At 38.2% G+C, this 19,852-nt stretch overlaps 1 protein-coding gene across 6 annotated transcripts in view; it reads right to left on the bottom strand.

The window, feature by feature from the left end:
- TRAK2 (trafficking protein, kinesin binding 2) overlaps positions 1-19,852 on the bottom strand; it is a 56,669-nt gene that overhangs the window by 11,901 nt on the left and 24,916 nt on the right. For 3 of the 6 annotated variants that reach the window (XM_015559132.1, XM_015559131.1, XM_006756241.2), the window contains exons 3-12: positions 17,685-17,879; positions 11,007-11,083; positions 9,374-9,490; positions 8,176-8,385; positions 7,505-7,583; positions 5,956-6,086; positions 5,035-5,109; positions 3,019-3,153; positions 1,998-2,077; positions 964-1,167 (exon numbers count right to left, since the gene is read on the bottom strand). In XM_015559132.1, coding sequence (XP_015414618.1) covers positions 964-1,167; positions 1,998-2,077; positions 3,019-3,153; positions 5,035-5,109; positions 5,956-6,086; positions 7,505-7,583; positions 8,176-8,385; positions 9,374-9,490; positions 11,007-11,083; positions 17,685-17,879 — 1,303 coding nt within the window. Of the gene's footprint in view, positions 1-963; positions 1,168-1,997; positions 2,078-3,018; positions 3,154-5,034; positions 5,110-5,955; positions 6,087-7,504; positions 7,584-8,175; positions 8,386-9,373; positions 9,491-11,006; positions 11,084-12,431; positions 12,538-17,684; positions 17,880-18,538; positions 18,607-19,852 lie in introns of those variants that run through there. The other 3 variants (XM_015559133.1, XM_015559135.1, XM_015559134.1) reach the window with 3 other exon arrangements.

The following is a 19,852-nucleotide window of genomic DNA, read 5'->3' as shown; positions in this document are numbered from 1 at the left end:
TAAGGTAAGGTACTATTCACACATAAAGCTACTGTGGGTGCAGAGCATGCTCACTACCGACCAGGCAATAAAATAAAAAACCCAGAGTACTGTAACGGTTGCTGCATTAGAGAAGTTTTTTCTCAGGTGCCAAACATCTATCTGTCAAAAACTTTCAGCTGAGCTCTAGCCAGTTTGGCGTAGCGGACCAAAGGGCACCGGGTTCAATTCCATTCAAGGGCATGTACTTTGGTTGCAGGCTCCTCCCCGGCCTGGGCCCTCATCAGGGCTCCTGCAGGAGACAACCAATCGATGTGTTTCTCTCACTTCGATGTTTCTCTCTGTCTTTCCCTCTCTTTTCCACTCTCCCTAAAAATCAATGGAAAAATATCCTCCAATGAGGATTAATTAAAAAAAAAGACACACACAAAAAACCCAAACAAAAAAAGCTTTCAGCTGACTGCCCAGTAATGTTAATTTTCTAGTTCTATGTAATTCAATGAACGGAATTACATATTTAGTTCAATGGAAAGTGGAAAAGATATAAGTTTAAACAACTATGAAATTAAGAGCAAGCTAGTTTTCCTCAATAGGTATTCATACTTATTGTTTATTCTAAAGGCACCAAAGCAGGTGAGATTATGAGCATGGGTTATGAGAAAGGGTCATCTGATACTATGTATAACTGCTAGTGACCAAACACATTAAAACAAATTTGAATTGAACAGGAAGATTTAGACTCAAACTGGATGCATGTTCCATTTTGAATATATTTAATTAAATGTAGCTTTTTCACTCTAAAAAACTTGTTTGCTATCAGTGATCAGTTTTACAAACAATGATATGCGGCATCATTACTGAATGAAAGGGACAGTTCTAGAACTTCCTTGGGACAGCACAGAGCAATGCTGAAATGTGTGCATGTGAATCTGTTATGTCAATGCCACAAGAAATGCAGAATCACTGCCACAATCTGTTTCTTACCCTGGACCGTCCTCCGAGCTGCTCCTCTGGCTCAGGAGGGTTTTTTGCACTGTTTGTTGTAAACCAGACTCAAAAGGTTTTGCTGTCATGATGACACTTGAGCGGTTGGAGCCTGGAATGGATGGGAGAGCTGGGAATGGGACAGTGCAGCCCCGTGTGTCATTGGCAATCCTGACCGTATCAAATACCCGTTTCAGTTGCGCCCTGTCAAAAGAGAAGTGTTCATTATCACTCCCTACTGCTGGGGTGCTTCAAAAAAGAGACATCCTTTATAATAAAAGGCTAATATGCAAATAGACCGAATGGCAGAACAACCAAACAACTGGTTGCTATGACCATGTGCTGACCACCAGGGGGCGCACACGGAACATGACGGGCGTCAGCAGCAGGCGGCAGAGTGCAGACCATGGCGGGCGTTGGCCGTGGCGGGATGGTGGAGCAGGTGAGCAGGGGGCGCCAGACCAAGGCAGGGCGCCGGTCACTGTCATGGGACGAGCCTCTGGTGGTTACTGAAAATTCTTTGCTCCCATACTCCACGGTCCTGCCCGGCACTTGCACCTGCTGCCAGCGCCGGCCCCGGCCCCACTCACACCTGCTGCTGGCACTGGCCGGTGCCATCAGCGTGTGGGAGCAACAGCGGCGGGAGCTGTGCTGCCGGCAGACAGGAGGCCGTGGTGGGAGGGGCTGGGTGGGGGCATGGAGGATGGGCCAAGACCCACCCCTGTGCCCACCACAGCCTCGTGGCCCACAGTTCCTCTCAAGGTACACGAATTTGTGCACTGGGTCCCTGGTATAGGTATAATTCATTAAAAATAAAGCCATCCTGAAGAGCCTTTAAAGTTGAGGAGAGGTCATGAGAAAATAAACGTCAGAACACGGAACTCTCTCACAAACGTGAGTAGTAAGAGGAAAAAATGGAAAAGTAAGCAGATTTACTACTGAATCTCCTTATACCTATCACTCTGGATTGTGGCTTCTTTTAAATTTCCATCCTGACAGTTGAGTAACAGCACACGTATGTGATCTGTACTTACTTTTGTTTAAAGAGAGACGATTCCTCATCCAAACTCAACTTTTTACGCATGGTCCCCTCAATCTCAGATGCCAGAGATTCCTAAGGAAAAGAGTTTGAGATTCCTATAGTAATTAAGAAGCCTGCTAGGAGAAATGGATTGTTCTTAAATTAATTAACAGAGTCTCCAGAATCCAGTACTTTGGTGTTATAAGAAAATACAGAAAAAAAGAGACATTCTGGAAATGTAACTTTTAAACAAGAACCAATTACTTTTTCAGGAAAGCAGTGGCAAAAACCAATATGATAAATACAAAACATTATATATGCAGACACACAAAAATTAAGGGTATAAAAGGCTATAAACTAAGTTGTTAATAGTGATTCTGTGGAGGGCAATATTTGAAGGTATTTAAGAATTTCTTTTGGCTTCTTTTTCTATATTATAAAAACATGTACAGTTTTTATAATATAGAAAAATCATTAAAAAAAAAAAAAGCAATGGTAAGTGGGTGTAGTGGGCCTAGGGCAGCCGTGGGCAAACTACGGCCCGTGGGCCGGATCCGGCCCGTTTGAAATGAATAAAACTATTGAAAAAAAAGACTGTACCCTTTTATGTAATGATGTTTACTTTGAATTTATATTCGTTCACAAAAATACTCCATCCATGCTTTTGTTCCGGCCCTCCGGTCCAGTTTAAGAACCCATTGTGGCCCTCGAGTCAAAAAGTTTGCCCACCCCTGGCCTAGGGTAAGGATGACCCAAGGTTAAGTAGCTCTACGGTACACAGACCCAAAACTGATTTCCCTTGGGTTCACTTCATATGCATGTTACAGTAAATCTGGGTGGTCATCTGTTAGAGGAAGGCTAGAATAAATAAGAGTATTAAGGTAGATGTAGATATGCAAATTAAGGCCTAAATCAAAGGACAATCCATGTTATCACTTCTTAGATGCTTTACGTCATCAGAAACTACCACTTTCAGGACAATCTAATCTTAAACAAGTTTCCTTAAATACATAACATCTTTCTCAGTTCCTTACCCCAGAAAAAGCTCCATATGATTGGGAATAGAGGAGAGCAGCAGGGCCAGATCTACTACGAAGTTCCTTTATTTCTTCTTGGGATTCATGTAACATTCCTAGACACTCCATATTCCTGTCTTGTAATTCATGTAACTGAAAGAAAGAATGGTAATTAGTGTATTCTATTGTATTCTAACTAGAGGCCCAGTGCACGGATTCGTGCACTGATGGGTTACCTCAGCATGGCCTGTGGGGATCGGGCCAAAACTGACAGTCCAACACTGCCTGCCACTCCCGCTCATCCTGGCCCTGCTGAGCCTGCCACAGGCTCTTGCCCAGTCAGTCCCTATCGGGAGAGGTGAGCGCCGCTTCTGCAGTGGCACTTACCAGCTGTGAGCCCTGCATCTGGCGCCCATCAGTCAGCTGAGTGGCGCTTGAGCTGTGGGAGCACACTGACCACCAGGGGGCAGCTCCTGCGTTAAGCAACTGCCCCCTGGTGGTCAGTGCATGTCATAGCGACCAGTCAACTAGTTGTTCGGTTGCTTAGGCTTTTAGAGATATAGATTCGGCAAGGGGGAGGAAACTTTGGGATAAGTATTCATTTTATCCAGAGGTCTAAGTTTATGAATATAATTCATTTTGATACAAAGACTCTGGAATAAATTAAGTAAGGAGAATACATATCTATTTCAAACTGCCAGAAGTAGAAGTGTCTTGGCCAGAATTATACATAAACATGATTTCTTAAAAAACTGAAATAGCCCTGACCGGTTTGGCTCAGTGGATAGAGCATCGGACTACAGACTTAAGGGTCTCAGGTTCGATTCCAGTCAGGGGCATGTACCTTGGTTGTGGGCACATCCCCAGTAGGGGGTGTGCAGAAGGCAGCTGATCGATGTTTCTCTCTTATTGATGTTTCTAACTCTCTATCCCTCTCCCTTCCTCTCTATAAAAAATCAATAAAATATGTATTTAAGAAAAATCTGAAATATAGCTGAGAAAACCATAACTGTCAATTCAATATTTAATACTTCATCCCCTTAAAAAAAACTTAGAGGAAATATAATTGTCATGTTCAAGTCAGATTTAGCATACAGTTATATTTTTAAACATCATTCTGAAGTCTGTAAATGACAAGATCAAGTCTACCCAGTATAATATTTGATGTCAGTGTGCTCAATTATCCTAAACAAGTAGCTTCTTCTCCCTTGTTTCAGAACCGTCTTTATTGTAGATTCACAAGCATGTTAAAAGAGTACACACTTTTCAGAGTGCATTTTAACTTCAAAAATTTCTTAAATGTAGTATGTAGACTGTATATTAGCATCATCAGGGTTGGGAATGCTTATTAAAAATGCAGATTCTAGGCCCTCAGTCTAGACCTACTAACTTAGAAACTTTCAGGGATGGTGCTTGGAATCTCCACTAAAACTCAGCCTGCCAGGTGACTCTTATGCTTGCTAAAGAGCCACTAAATTATATCTAATATATAGTTTTTATGTAGATACCAAGTTAGAGATTTTTGCTATTTCTCCTGACATTTTAAAAACTGTTGGCCCTGACTGGTTTGGCTCAGTGGATAGAGCGTCGGCCTACAGACTCAAGGGTCCCAGGTTCGATTCTGGTCAAGGGCATGTACCTTGGTTGCGGGCACATCCCCAGTAGGGGGTGTGCAGGAGGCAGCTGATAGATGTTTCTCTCTCATCGATGTTTCTAACTCTCTATCCCTCTCCCTTCCTCTCTGTAAAAAATCAATAAAAAAACAAAAAAACAAAACTGTTGTGGTAGCTAAGGTAAACTGGTAAAAGGGTCACATATTCCTAAAGAATCTTATAAAAGTCAAGGTTTTCCCCATGAATCAATAGGATGTTGCCATGTTATTAGTTTTAGAGAGGTAATTTTTTAGATGCTTTACTTCTTAGCTCTCATCTTGATCCTCTGTTATTGTTATTTTAAATCTTATTTACAAAGATGAAAGAAGCTAATCCTTCCTCCCCGTCCTGTATCACACAAGATAAAGAAAGATTTCATTACCTCCAATGTCAGTTGTCTTTGGGCATCTTTGGAAGCTTGCAGGTGCAGTCTCAGTTCTTCCTTCTCAATCACATGCTAACAACATATTAAAGAGACATGTGAAGCCTTCCCATATAAAATAGAGGCTACTCTCTTTAAGACATCTTAAGGGCATAGTCTATGTAGAGATCTCTAAAAAGCTCACCTTCCAAAAGCCAAATAAGAGCAATATCATGGGCAAAATACAAAATCCACAAAGGTGTTCAGAGGACAATGAGCACGAGACAATAACTCATATCACGCCGTTCTGAGGAAGATCTGACCCATTATACTGTAACCAACCCCAACATTCTTTTAACGTTATTTCTGTAATTGATGACCTGTTAACTAATACGTGACTGCAGATAAACAGTCTGCTTGCCTAAGAATTCTAGGAACTAACTTCAAAAGAAGCAGACTCTGACCTTCAGACATTCCAGCTTCAGGAGAATTGCTGACCTTCAACCAGTTATCTGAACAGGTTGTTGACTTGCTCGGAGAACTCTCAACCCCTTCATTTTGATTGTTCGGTTGTGTGGTTTTTTCCCTTCCTCCTCCCTCCTTACAAAAACCTCTGCCTGTGTCCAATTGTTAAGACAGCCTTGGTGACAGGAGTCCACCATCTTCTCAGGCAGCCGGCTCTTGAATAAACCTACCTTCCTTCTACCAGCCCATCTCTAGATTATTGGTTTTTGAGCGGCAGGCGGCAGACCTGGGTTCAGTATCATTTGAGAGAGAAACAGTGACTTGAAAGTAGTTACTCACGCTTCCTGACCCAGAGCAGACCAAAGCAATCATCAGTTTACAGGGACCGTGTTTATTTCGCTTCATCTAGTACTTAGCGCAGTGCATGGTGCCAGGTCAGTGCTAACAAACATCTGGTGAATGAAAAAATGAACTTACTTCTTTAAGTTTGTGCTGAAGATCTACAATTTGAGACAAGAGAGAGGAGATCTCTTCTTGATATCGTATCAGTTCATCACTCTTCCCAGACAATTCCTCAGTCATTTTGGACATCTGAGCATTTGTTTCACCTTAGAAACAAATAAGAATTTTAAAAATTAATATAACTGAAGGGTAGGGGTTGGCAAACTATGACTGTGGGTCAAATCTTGTTTTGTAACAAGCACTGGACTATCACAAATACAATGTTCTTTAACATAAATTTAAAAAATAAAGATTCTTCTGAAATAAAAGCTAATCTTAGGAATTGAATATGAGGCAATGATGACTTGTAAAGGCAAGCTAAAGGTTTTGCTTTAATCTTTTTCATTATGAAGAACAAGTAGACTGAAAAGATATAGGTGAATTACATATCTTTGCAAGTGTCAAGACATAATCTCATTTATGTCTTTGAGAACTCTTCAGGAATGTAAATAAACTTCCACAAACAATGAAAATTAAACTTAAGAAATCTAACACAGGACATTTCCAGAATGGAACAGTTACAATCTGTTAAACCTACTGATAAAGCTACTGGGATGCTTCTGTAGGAGAGAGACTTTCTGGGATATGTGGCAAACTGAGCAGAGCCTCTAAAAGCCATTTTTACAGCCTAGCACTCTTGAATGCACATGAAATAGAATCTTTCCATTGGGGAAATAAATCTTTACTTCAAATAAAAACTTTGATATCTAAACACAAGTGACAGAACCATGTATCAGTGTCATATAAAACTATTTCTTAATTGACAGAACCCCTATAACATTTCATAGGATGGCAACAAGAAGGAAGGAGACATGGATCTGACTTCTTGGGCAAGTAATCACTTCTTTGTTTTTTAAAGTTTAAAAGGTGGGTAATGATAGTGCTGATGGAGAAGATTCAATTTACATTGCTTCTGGTTCTCTAATATTCTGTTACTCTAAGTTACCACATTCTGAGGCCCACAGCCCAAATAAACTGAAGTGATGTTACGTTTCTCTTTCAATGTGACAGGCTTTATATTAGTAGAGAAATTAAATATCTTTCTCTAGTAAAGCTGATCTTTTCCCAAGTAACTTATTTTAAAAACTATTTTAGTTAACACTACATCAAACCAAAATATATTCCTTTATAGACACATGGTTGGCACTTAATAAATTACTCACTGAATGTCAGACCAGGCTCTGCCACAGATCTATCGTTTTCTGACTGACAAATCACATTCTCTACAGGACTATTTTCTCATCAACCAAATAAGAGCTCTGGTTTCTTTCATTCTAACATGCTATAACTGATAGAAATATAGATCTTATTCAGTGAAGATGGCAATTGAAACAAAGATACTTCTGAAAAGTATATATGTTATTTTATTTAGAGTTGTACGTTAATGTGATATTCTAAGATCTTCAGTAATTTATTTAATAGTGTTTCTTGAGATGTTTCTACTGAAACCTTCGATCTAATTTCTGAGTTGGAGATATCCTACCAAAGAACTGCCCAAAGGCAAACAGAATATGTTAATACTTACGAAGTTCTTTAACACAGTCACTGACAAGCTGTTGCTCCTTCTCTTCATAGCTAATAGTTTCTGTCTTTATGTGACAAGCCTTCAAGAAAAAAAAAATAGTGATATCTTCTAATTATTTTACAGTATTAACTAAAAAAATTCTCATTTGAACATAAAAGTTGATCACTTACAAAGGAAAACAACAACTCATAAACCTTTATCTACCATAAAATAAAGTATGGAAAAGGATGTTTCAAACATCTTACTCATTCTCTCTGTCTCTGTAAATGCCTCCTCACCCCTCCAGCCCCTTCCCCCCACCCCTGCCCCGCTCCCATACATTTCTGCCTGACTAATCCCTAGCCTCAGCTAAAATATCGCTTGCTTAAGTAGGACTTCTTTGATTCCCCCCTCCATCACACAAGCTCACAGAACCTTGTAATTTTCCAACATAAACTCCACAAGGTACATATTCTATGCTGTGGCTTTCTCATCTGTCAGCTTGCTATTATCCACTTCTCAGTGGGATCTAAGAAACAAGGAAAGGAAAAGAAATACAAGCGTCTTGGCTGCACTCCCTAATTAGAATGTCAACAGCAAATCCTTAGTTATGCCACATTTCAACTCAACTCTACCTGGGTTTAAACCTACAACCTTTAAGTTAACAAAACTGGGAACTGGGTTGAATGTACCTTGGACCGAAGAGCCATATTCTCTTCCTCCAGTTCCTTGAGCTTTTCTTGCAGCATGTCCAACTGTAGCAAGCCCTGAGATAAGTTGAAGGACTCATTGAACCGAAGAGGTGTGGAACAGCTGGAATCGGTCTCACTCTCTTCCGAAGCAATGGAGACAATTCGAAGTAACTCATCTTTCTTGGATAGCTCATGCTGCAGTTGATTGACCTGCACAGCAAAAGAGCTAGATTTACAAGATGTCCTTTATTTTGTATTATTTAATATAACATATGTAATATAACTTCTAATTCATTGAGCAATTACTCCTCATCATAAAACAAAATAATGTAATTAGCTGCTAGATTTACTCACTAAAGTAGCAAGTGCTAAAAAGAAAATAATAAACCTCAGATACTTCCCAAACTATAATTTTACAGCATTAACTCAACAAATATAGCTTTTTCTATACTAGATGAGAAGGAAAGCCAATTTTTACATTCTATATAATAGAAATATAGGAGGAAATTTTTCACAGTTGAAAACAAAACAAAACTGAAGGAATTTCAAACTATAAGAATGGATCCCTACTTTCAAATTCTTATCCTAAAGTTTTGTACTTTAAAACTGTATAACTCTGCATGATTTCCTAACTAGTCCTAGGAAATATATTCAACATAAAGGCTCAAATGTTATTAAATATAATGCGTTTATAAAATGTAAGTAAAACTAGATAAAAATAACAAATTACAGAAAACTTGAAATTTAACCATTCAAATTAATAATAAAGCGGTTCTCACTAAAAATATTCACTGCTTAGGAATAAATAAACTTTCAAAATGTCTTTTCCTTTTCCTTTTGTTTGGGTTTTTGACTGGAGATACTTCATTTGGGTATCTATTATTTGGGGCTGAATTTTTTTAAAACTAAAGTTATAGATGACACACAAAGGGGCGAGGAAAAAAGCGTTAGAATTTAAGTACTACAAGGCACTGAATATAGGCTTTTATATGGACCAAGGCAGACTCACACAACCACTCCTCTGTAAGGTACTTTTCATTTCTCTACTAGCTAGTTCAATGGTTACCAACGAAGTCCACATGTACTGGTGTTATTTACCTACTTATTGTCATCAATTCAGGGTTACCCAGGAAAATAAATTCCTCCACAGCCCAAGACCTAAACACTTTACGCTGCAAATACTTGATCAAAGACTTACTTGGTCAAAAGCTTGTCCCAACTGCTCCTCCAGGGCTTCATTCTGCTCAGCCAACACATGATTCCGCTTTAAGAGAGCCTGTCCAATGCGAGCAGCTAGCTCCAGATCACGATCCCTCTGTTAAAATACAAAAACACTTTTCTTTGAGCAACATTACATGGTAGGTTAGAGTTTTGCAGTCAATTTTGCTAAATAAACACAAAAAGCAACATTCTAGAAAGTATTTTAACACCCAGATACCAAATAAACACAGGGCCTGGCACACAGGTGATGTTTAAAATATGTTGGTCAAATGGATGACCACCACAGTTATAAATGCAAGAGGGCATTTTTCCCCCTGATATCAAGTGAAATTTATTGATTACTCAACCCTATTAATTAGGATCCATCGACCTAACCTTTACGCTTACAACTTTGGGGAATTAGAAAATCAATGCAGTCTTCAAAACTGAGGACAGGGCCTGGCACACAATAAAGGCCCAACAAATGCATCTGTCTATCAAGCATGGTAATGAGGCAGAATTTGGTATTTAAGACATGAGGATTAGGTCGGTATGCTGAAAAGTGTTATTTAGAGCAAAGCTTATATGCCCTGAGAGCCAGGGGCTTAGAGGAAAGCACAGTCAAGAGCTCTACTGTCAATTGGTGCAAGAATGATGATGTGAAATAAAGTAGGGGATAAAGGACTGGACGTTTTGAAGTACAAGGTTCTGTTTAAAGTGTAGAAAAAAAGAGAGTCAAAGAAGCTGGTGGTAATGATGCAGGCATGCCTAGAGAAAAGCCAAGCAAAGCAAGAGTTACTCTTCCTGGGTACATGGTGATAGTTAGAACACAGAAAACTTGTCTACATGGTGGTGGTGAGGACTGTATTCTATAGGATGAAAACCTGTCAATAAACATATAACTACCTTATATATGAGTATGGGCTCTGCTTACAGTAACCACTATAAATAAAATTAAGCTTCTACTATTTTGCTCCATAATACATGACAACAGGTGGATGGCTTATTCCCAGATTTTCAAGGCCCACTTATCTCATTGTCAACGTAAGCTAAGTTGCATACACAGAATCGTTCTGGGGAGCTGGGGGAGGGGAGAAGGGGTACTTCAAAGAGAAAGACAGTCTTCCATAAGATCAACTGAAACTGAAGTGTAAGGAGACACCTCTACGACTGCCAAGTGGGAAAGGTACACCACACATATTAAAAATGTCATGGACAAAGTGAGCTAAAAAACAGCCCAAACTGAGAGTAAAACTCTTTGGGAAGATGCTCCAAGCTGCAGGAGTAGATTTGCAAGGGATCTGTCTCTTGAATAGGCAGTTCTGCTCCAGGCTGAGTTAATTTTTTTTTTTTTTTAGGACAGGGAGGCCAGCCAGCACCATTGTAATAAAAAGCAAAGCAGACAAACAAAGCCCCCTAAACCTTCTATAATTTCATAACAATTAAGTTCAGAAACCATTCTGCTTTGGAATGCCAGATGGTATGCCAGTTGTTCCAACTGTAACAACCTTATAAATTAACCCAAAACAAAGACATCATCATTTTTCATTTGATATAAAAACTTGATAGATTCCAAATGATCTTTAGGTTTTAGTTTTTTGTACTGGCAAAAGAAAAAGATATATTCCTACCTCTGCTAGGAGATGTGTAACCATGTCGATGTCATTGTAAGTTTTGGTCATCTGCTCCACCCTGTCTGTGCCTAGAACTAAGGTAGGATTTAGAAATAGAAGATAATTTTAGCTATTCATAAGAAACGAAAGATGACAACAACAAAGCCAGGCTTTTACAAGCCATTTAAGAGAATAAAAATACATGTGAGAAAAAGGGGAAGGAGATGTTTCATGTGCTAGACAATCTGTAAATAGCTTCATTATTACAAACGAACATACATCATACAATAAATTAAGAAAGTATCAAATGATCACAAGGCAGTCACTTCCTATCTCCTCCTTCCTTGGTAAGATTAGAACTTTGGCTCACTCATACTACAGAAAGTGTGCTGGGAGAATGTATTAAATCACCAAATGTTTTACATCCTAATCTAAATTGAAGTCACTGAGGGTTAGTTAGTGAGAAGTTATACTGTTACAAAGGAATTCAATTAGAATTCTCTTGTAATTATCTTGAATATCATCACCTATTATTGTGAGTTAATCTCCTATATAATAAAGAGGTAATATGCAAATTAACCCTGACACCCTTACAAGATGGCTGCCTACGACCAGGTTGGCAAGGGGGTTAGTGAGGGGTGACCAGGCCAGTGTGAAGAGGCAGTTGGGGGCAACCAGGCCAGTAGGGTGAGATGTTGGGGGCGACCAGGCCGGTAGGGGGGGCAGTAAGGGATGACCAGGCCAGTGGGATGGGCAGTTAGGGGTGACCAGGCCAGCACGCAGAGGCAGAGAGGGGCGATCAGGCTGGCAGGGGGGGCGGGTAGGGGCAACCAGGCAGGCAGGCAGGGGAGGGATTAGGAGACAGTGGGCCAGGATTGTGAGAGGGATGTCCGACTGCCAGTTTAGTTCAATAAACTACCATGTCCTAAACTGGCAGTCAGACATCCCCCAAGGGGTTCCAGATTGGAGAGAGTGCAGGCTGGGCTGAGAGGACTGCCCCCGTGCATGAATTTCATGCACCAGGCCTCCAGTCAATAAATAAGGAATAGGACTTGTAAGACTTTTTGTAGCTTTGTTATGACCATAATCATTTTTAGCTTAATTAAAAACCCATTATGATAATCTTCATATCTAGACTATTGCTATAAAATAAATCTATACTGGAGACCCAGTGCATGAATTCATGCACGGGTGGGGTCCCTCGGCCTGGCCAGCGATCGGGGCCATCTCACCCAGTCCTGACTGGGGCCAGCTGGCTGGGGGAGGGACCACAGGAGGTTGACTGGCTGCAGGAGGTTGGCTGTGGGCGCGCACTGACCACCAGGGGGTGGCTCCTTCATTGAGCATCTGCCCCCTGGTGGTCAGTGCACATCATATAGCGACCAGTCAACCAGTCACATGGTCATAATGGTCGCTTAGGCTTTTATATATATAGTTTATTACCTGCATAATTCAAGCCCAGTATTTCTGCACCTAATAAACTCAGAAACTGTCAATGCACTTGGGTAATTTTGCTCCAAAGAGAAGGACAAACATGACTCCAGTGACTCCATAGTCATAATAAGCAATATCTTTTTCAGCTGAAAACGATGCATAATACAAAAGGAATTGAAGTACACTTTGGTGTGTACTACATGATACAGATTTATGTTTGACTTAGGTTTTTATAATTACTTTGTCTTGAAGAAATAAAAAAACCAGAGACTTTGGAGCAGAAAAGCTTGAGTGAGCTTGAACAAGTCACTTAACCCTTCTGAGATTCAGATTCTGTATTTATAATATGGAGGCCATACATTCTTTGCACAAGGTCATTAGGAAAGGGGCCATTAGACATGGTTATTATATCTGAGCTTGTAATTTTCCTTCCTAGCATCATTGCTTAAAATGAATCTGAGAATTACTCAGACCTTAATTATTAATGATAATCTTATTCCTAGTTAAAAGTAAAACAAAGTGCTGTGTTGATATTAGAAGATAGCTAAAAAAAGGAGTTTTAAACTGAATATAAGAAAACTTAAAAGAAGAAAAACTATCCAAAACAAAAACTAAAAAGAAACATTTTCACTTGAAAAGAATTTATATTTACAAGTAGAAAAAGTGACTCCATAATTTAACCACAGGATTAAGGAAAACAGGCTTTTGGGTTTAAGAAATCTTCACAATTTGGTAGCTTATTGGCACTAATAGAAATTCCTTCCTTGTCCTATATACTAAAAGCCTAATACGCAAATTGTCCCCTTGACTGGGAGTTCGGCCAGGAGTTCAACCAGGGGGCGGGGCCGCTGGTGGCTGGAGGCCAGGGGAAGGGAGGTGCCCTGGCCAGCAGCTGGCAGCCTCTAGGGACCCTACCTGTGCACGAATTTCATGCACTGGGCCGCTAGTATTCATATAATTACCTCCCTTCTCTTTCTCATAAAAACCCCTTGCCTTCACCCCATAATCAGAACACTATTTGGGTTTCTGCTTGAATCAGTGCTTCCTAAACAGCTATTTTTTGTGATCTCAAATAAATGCCTATTGCCTCTTACCTTGGCCTTTTATTTTTAGAATAATAAGAATCAGTTAAAAACAATTTTATACAATTAAAAATAAACATGACATAGCTCATTTTACATAATTGACCACAGTTGAAAATGAAGTGGCAAATTTAATTTGAAGTAAAGCCAGTAAGTTAAGGATATAACAACAGCTGTGAGCTGCAAGTCACACATGATGAAAGAGGAAGAGAAAATGAAAGACACAGTACTATATAAAACCATCTGTCACTGCTTGAGAATTTAAAGCTGAACTTTAAGAAGTTAATCTCATTTAATGATCTCATTTTCTTGTATGAGGGATCTTGACTGAGAGGAATTACTAGTATATGATGTGTCTAATACCACAAAGCAAGCCATTAGTGGCAAAGCCAGGATAATAATGAGGTGATAACAACCCCAGCTCACAAGGTCAGAAGATAAAACTTGGGTCTGCTCATTCCTAGTATGGAGCTCTAACACCATCCTGCTGCTTCTACCACAGTCCCACCGAGATCAAAAAGCATTTATCTGACGAGGTACTAGAGTATCCACATGTTCTAAAACAGCACAGATCCCAATTCTGTTCTTCAAAGTGTGGGCATTATCTACATATAGGAGAAGCTGGAAGGATATACATTAAACTGTTAATAGTGGCTATCTCTGGGTAGGGATTATAGTTGATCTGTTGTTTTTGTTTCTGTTTTTTGCTAATTTTCCATGAATAAATGTTATCTTTATAATAAAAAAAAAAGTTCTTGTTAAGAGGTTGCAAAAGTAAAATTTAAAATGCTTCAATATGTATTATGGCAAAGAAGTTAGGTAATGCAACCAGAACTTTCCAATTCTTATGTTTTATGTGAAACAGGCTGTATACTACCAAGCCCCAAAGGCTGAGCCAGCTCAATTGCAGAGTTGCTCCACTGATGTCAGTCACAAAGCATATAGGAAGGAACACAGTGGATTCCTCTCTGCAGTCTAATGAGTTCTGTCTTCTCTTCCTTATCACATACTCCTGATAAAGACATGTTGCTTGGGCACAGCTCTTACAAGTTCTCTTGGCATTTAGGCATTGAGATTAAATGCTTCTAAAACCATAGACTATTAACTGTAATTCTCTAACCAGGAATGAAGAGATAGTCAAGCAGGCTGACTTTATTATAATAATTTCTATAAAATCCTACTTTCCCTTCAGTTCTTAGCGGTTAAAATAGAAATTTGTTAAATGGTACAGAAATTAGCAATGCTTCTTGCTTATTTCCAGACATGAACTTCCCTAACCTAATTCTCTGAAATAACAATAATAACAAAACCATATACATCAGGGAGATAATAAAAAAAAATTATTAAGGTACAACTGACATATAGATAAACATTTTTTTTAACAGAACAATTTTGTAACTTGGTTTTGGAAGGTTGTTAATTAATATTCAACATTTTTGGTGTAATATTTAGAGAATTTAATGTTCCTGGAAAAAAAATGGGGTAATATACATAAGCACTTACTTTATTTATTCTGCATTAACTGCCTCAATCTCACATTTTTTTCAGGATGGGAACTACCAATATTAAACTTTGTGTGCATGGTGGGGACTAAGATGGAACTGGTTTGTTGGACCCATTCATTGCTCTCGTGATCTATTTTTAAAGTAAACAACTTCTTTCCAGTTTCCAGTTTGTTTGGTGGAAGCTTGAGAACAACCAGTATCATTTCCCTCATGTGAGATAGACTCCCAACCCAAAACCCATGTTTCCTTCCAAACTGATCTTCTCACAGCTCTTTCAATTTCTTTACATTATGTAAGAGAGAAGGTGCCACTTCTTTATAGTTTGTTAAAATTCATTTTAATGAGCACAGTATCTTCCTGGCAAGTGCAGGAAGTAGGGATAAGGAGAGGCTGAACCCAAGGATGGCTCCCAGGATACATAATTATTTAAAACCACCAATCTTGAAATATCAAGGGGATAGAAAACTGTGGGAAAGGGTAAGAGAATGTTTTGTATCTTGCTTTTTAAAGCCTTAGTCAATTTGCTAAATAAAGTAAATCACTTACCTTTTACATTCATAAGATGAAAATTCATAATAAAAGTTATTTATATTAGAGTGAACTGCTAACCCAAAGAATTGATACCTTTAAAATAACAGTGAAATGAAAGTAAATTACAAAGATAAAGTATTAGTGAGGCAATTATAATCCCAGTTTATTTGCTTCATGAACTCAGGTACATCAACATATAGTATAGAGTTTAATTTTCAAAGTGAAGTAAAAACAGTACCATTCAACTAATGGAGCAGGAGTGTTTCCCAGGATCTGAAGGACAGATCTGTAACATCCCATTAATCTCATTTTAAATGGCTTCCTTGAACATTATGGTTTGTTTTATATAAAGTCCTAAAAACCAAGTATTTAAAAATCTTTCATTTCCCAGGTTAAAAAAAAATTCATCCTAAAAATAACTCCATTAAATCTTTAACCCCTTCCCCGGCAGAAACATGTATACTCGTTTTCACAAAATGTTCTTTTTCAGTCGTCGACAAGTATACTAAGAAAATATGGTAAAAAAATATGGTTTATAGGAAGACGAGTTACAAACTGTTTTCATAACCAGCATCAAAAATACTATATAGAACCAAAATAAAAAAATTAGTCTGAAAAAGAAACGTTTTTAACAAAAAAATTGTTGGGGAAGGGGTTAAGACATCTTTCTAGCTACAGTGCCTCCCTATCCCTCCATGACTTACAGGACAAAGAACATAAACTAAGGGATACTTTCTGTGCCACTTTATCAAAATAATGACAAACTAAATTTATCATGATGAAATTTCAGTTTGAAATTTTCTCACAAATCTAAAAACTCATGGAACAAAGGGAAATGGAAATAAAAAATAGTGCTCCTTTAAAAAAGCATTTTCCAGAAAATCTCAAGCAAGCCACTTCTTAAACTAGAAAGTTAGAAAAACCGTAAGAGCCTTTTTTAATACTCAGCTATTTAAAAAATTTATTGGGGCCAAAAACACAGTCTTATCTGAGTTTCTTGATATTCCAATTCAAGTTTAAAAAATGTTTAGAATTCTTTCTGAGCAGTGAGTAACCTTGTTCCAGGAAACTACTATTAAAAGCAAGTTAATGATTACTATGAAAATGAGTATTTCACAACCATCATTCTCCAGCCACAATCTTTAAAAACACTGAAGCATGGACTAGGAAAATGTCTAGGGTCTAATGCAACCTCATATCTAATTCAAATAAAAAATATTTCACAAACATAATGTGGAGCCTACAGACTTCTATTATATACTAGAGGCCTGGTGCACAAATTCGTGCGTGGGTGGGGTTCCGGTGGGCTGGCCAGGGGAAGGGGACATAGGAGATTTGCCGGCTGGTCCTGCCCCCTGGTTGAACTCCTGCTCATCTGAACTCCTGCCTGAGGGGACAATTTGCATATTAGCCTTTTATTATATAGGAGGATTATAACGGCTATTATATAAATAAAATTTCTATAGGGAATAAGGAAAAAGTAAGCACAGCCTGAATGCAGATCTTTAGAATTTGGTGAAAAGCAAAAAGATTTCCATACTTTAGTTAAAAAAAATATTCTATTTAATTTTGTCATTTCTAAGAGTTTGGTGTAAAACAGACTTACTTTCAAAACAATCTGGTTTAGCCTTTCACTGAAATATTCTCTATGGATTCTTAAGTAAATAATGAAGATTACTACGTAACGTGCACTTATTTTTCCTTGTTATTATTAAAACCACTTATGTGTCCCAAGAACTATGCTTCTTAAAGACTGACATAGTTCCTGTGACTGTGTTTAATAGGGAAGATAAGAGTAAAAAAGCTGAGGGCTTAGGATATCAAACTATTGGGACAGTAAGTGTCAAGAGACATTAAGGAATATTAAATTTTAAATGATTTTGCTACTTTTTAAAAAGTTCCCTTTCTACTCAGTGTGAGAAAATACCAAATAAAAGATGGAAGAAATGGGAACATCTGGATATGCTTGCAACCCTGGACACTCAGAGCCATAAGAGTGACAAACTTTTTGTATTCAGACATAACACATAGAATCATCGCCAAACAATGGCTAGAGTTGTCAAATGTTTTAAAAGCCAATACCAAGATACTCATAATTATTACTTCAATGGACAAACTCTAAAAGGATAAAAAAAAATACTCACTCATATATCGAAAAGTCTCTTCAGCAAGGACTGGAGAGAGGGCGCCAGATGCATGATGCTGCCGGTGTGGGGACCGAGTCCAGTCTTGATTTTCATATAGAAAGAGAGAGTCCACTTTTAGTCTATACTGGGGTAGCTGTTCTTCCAGCAGATTCACCAGCTCAACTTCAGGGAGATCCTCATTGGAGCAGACATCTAAAGAAGAGAGTTCATGTAAATGAATCCAATATATTTCAATTACTAGGCTACAGAAAAAATTCAGTGAAATTCATTTTGTGCAAGTATATATTAGCCAAGATCATTTCTCCACTAATTTTTACTAATATATTCTAGTACTATAGTTGGTCTTTCTCTGGGCTACTTTAATATGAGAACTTCTACAGTAAAAATAATACCACAAATATGTAAAAATATATTGCTTAGTGTATATGTTTTTAAACTTTAAAATAAATGTAGACAAATTTATTATTTCCTCCTTGTTAATCTAGTTAGTGCTGGTTAAAAGAGATCTGATCTCAAAAATGTATAGACTTAAAGGCAGCACAAAACAACTGGCAGAAAGTAGTACTAAAGAAATAAAACTACATCCTCTTTAGTAAAAGAATTTAAACTCTGTTAGAGGATTCTTTAAAATCTGGAAAAATCAGCTAGATATAAAAAAAATTAACACTTACTGGTTAAATATTAACTGTTAACGTTAACATTCCAGCACAGTGTTCTTGCACTGGTTCTGGACTAAGTACTTCATTTTTATTTGAAATATGTGGTACACTGAACTTCCTAAATACTTTTCACATCACTACTCTCACCTGCACACCCTAACTCCCCTACATCATTCATATCTCTGAACTCACCTGGGCTTCTCCGCCTTTGCGTGTTTGTTCCTGGCTTTCTGTCCCAAACACTGCCCATCATTTAACACCTTTCAAATTTAGCCATTTACAAGAAAAGGAAAGTTATCCCTTGTAACATGCTTAAAATATTAGGGCTTAACATAGAGAAAATACAGGATGTCACACCAACCCCCTCACTTTTTTAAGAGATCTAGTATTTCCTTTGTGGGTTATATAAAGAAACATGTCCTAACTCTGGCAAAGAACAAAGTGAAATAACACCCTAAGAGAGTAAATTTCTACTACTTGATCTTAACTTAACAATAACAATTTAATAAATCAATTACAAGAAGGCTGACAATATTAGACAACCCTATGCACCTAGAAAGACATGCTGTGGCTTCATAACCACAAAGATGAGGTACATTTAAAACCTTAAAAATGGTTCTAAAGGAGCTCTTAGCAGATCTCTTAAATGAGCCCTAAACTATATCAAATTCTATTTCTATGAATTCCATGTGATTACCCAAAATTTTCCTGCCACAAATATATATCCTACTGGTTATCATTATAATACTTTGCAGGAAGAGGAGTGCTAAGTGAATTAAGCCAGTAAGAGAAAGACAAGTATCACATGATCTCACTCATATGTGGAATCTAATGAGTAAAACAAACTGATGAACAAAATAGATCCAGAGACATAGAAGCATGGAACAGACTGACGAATTTCAGAGGGAAGTTAGGGGTGAGTGGGAAGTGATTAACTAATGGGACTTTCAACAATAAAGATAAATTTTTAAAAATTACCATACAGCCCTAACTGGTTTGGCTCAGTGGTTTAATGTTGGCCTGTGGACTCAAGGGTCCCAGGTTTGATTCCAGTCAAGGGCACATGCCCAGGTTGTGGGCTCGATCCCCTGTGTGGGGCATGCAGGAGGCAGCCAATCAATAATTCTCTCTCATGACTGATGTTTCTATCTCTCTCTCCCTTCCTCTCTGAAATCAATAAAAACGTATTTTGGAAGAAGAAAAAATTACCGTACAAAGTTAAAAAAATAAAATACATTTTCAGCAAACATAAATATAACTAAAGTGAAGTAACTTTAGAAACAGCTGCACAGGTCAGGTTGTGTGGGCCAAGGAGATTTAGAACCAAAGTTTAGAAAAAACATTGGGTGTTCAGTTTTTGTATTTAGTCTTGCAAATGAGGACTGGTAGGTCTTCACCTGTGTTTGTACACTCTGTCTGTCCTAAGTGTCTCTTATGTGCCAGGTATTCTTGTTGGGTGCTTACAGGATATACAAATACAAGCATCTTTGTCCTTGCCTTTTGGGG

The sequence above is a fragment of the Myotis davidii genome, unplaced genomic scaffold (assembly GCF_000327345.1).
Source record: "Myotis davidii unplaced genomic scaffold, ASM32734v1 scaffold914, whole genome shotgun sequence".
Lineage (NCBI taxonomy): Eukaryota > Metazoa > Chordata > Mammalia > Chiroptera > Vespertilionidae > Myotis > Myotis davidii.
Note: the sequence above shows the minus strand (reverse complement) of the source record. Positions and strands in the feature narration are given on the sequence as shown.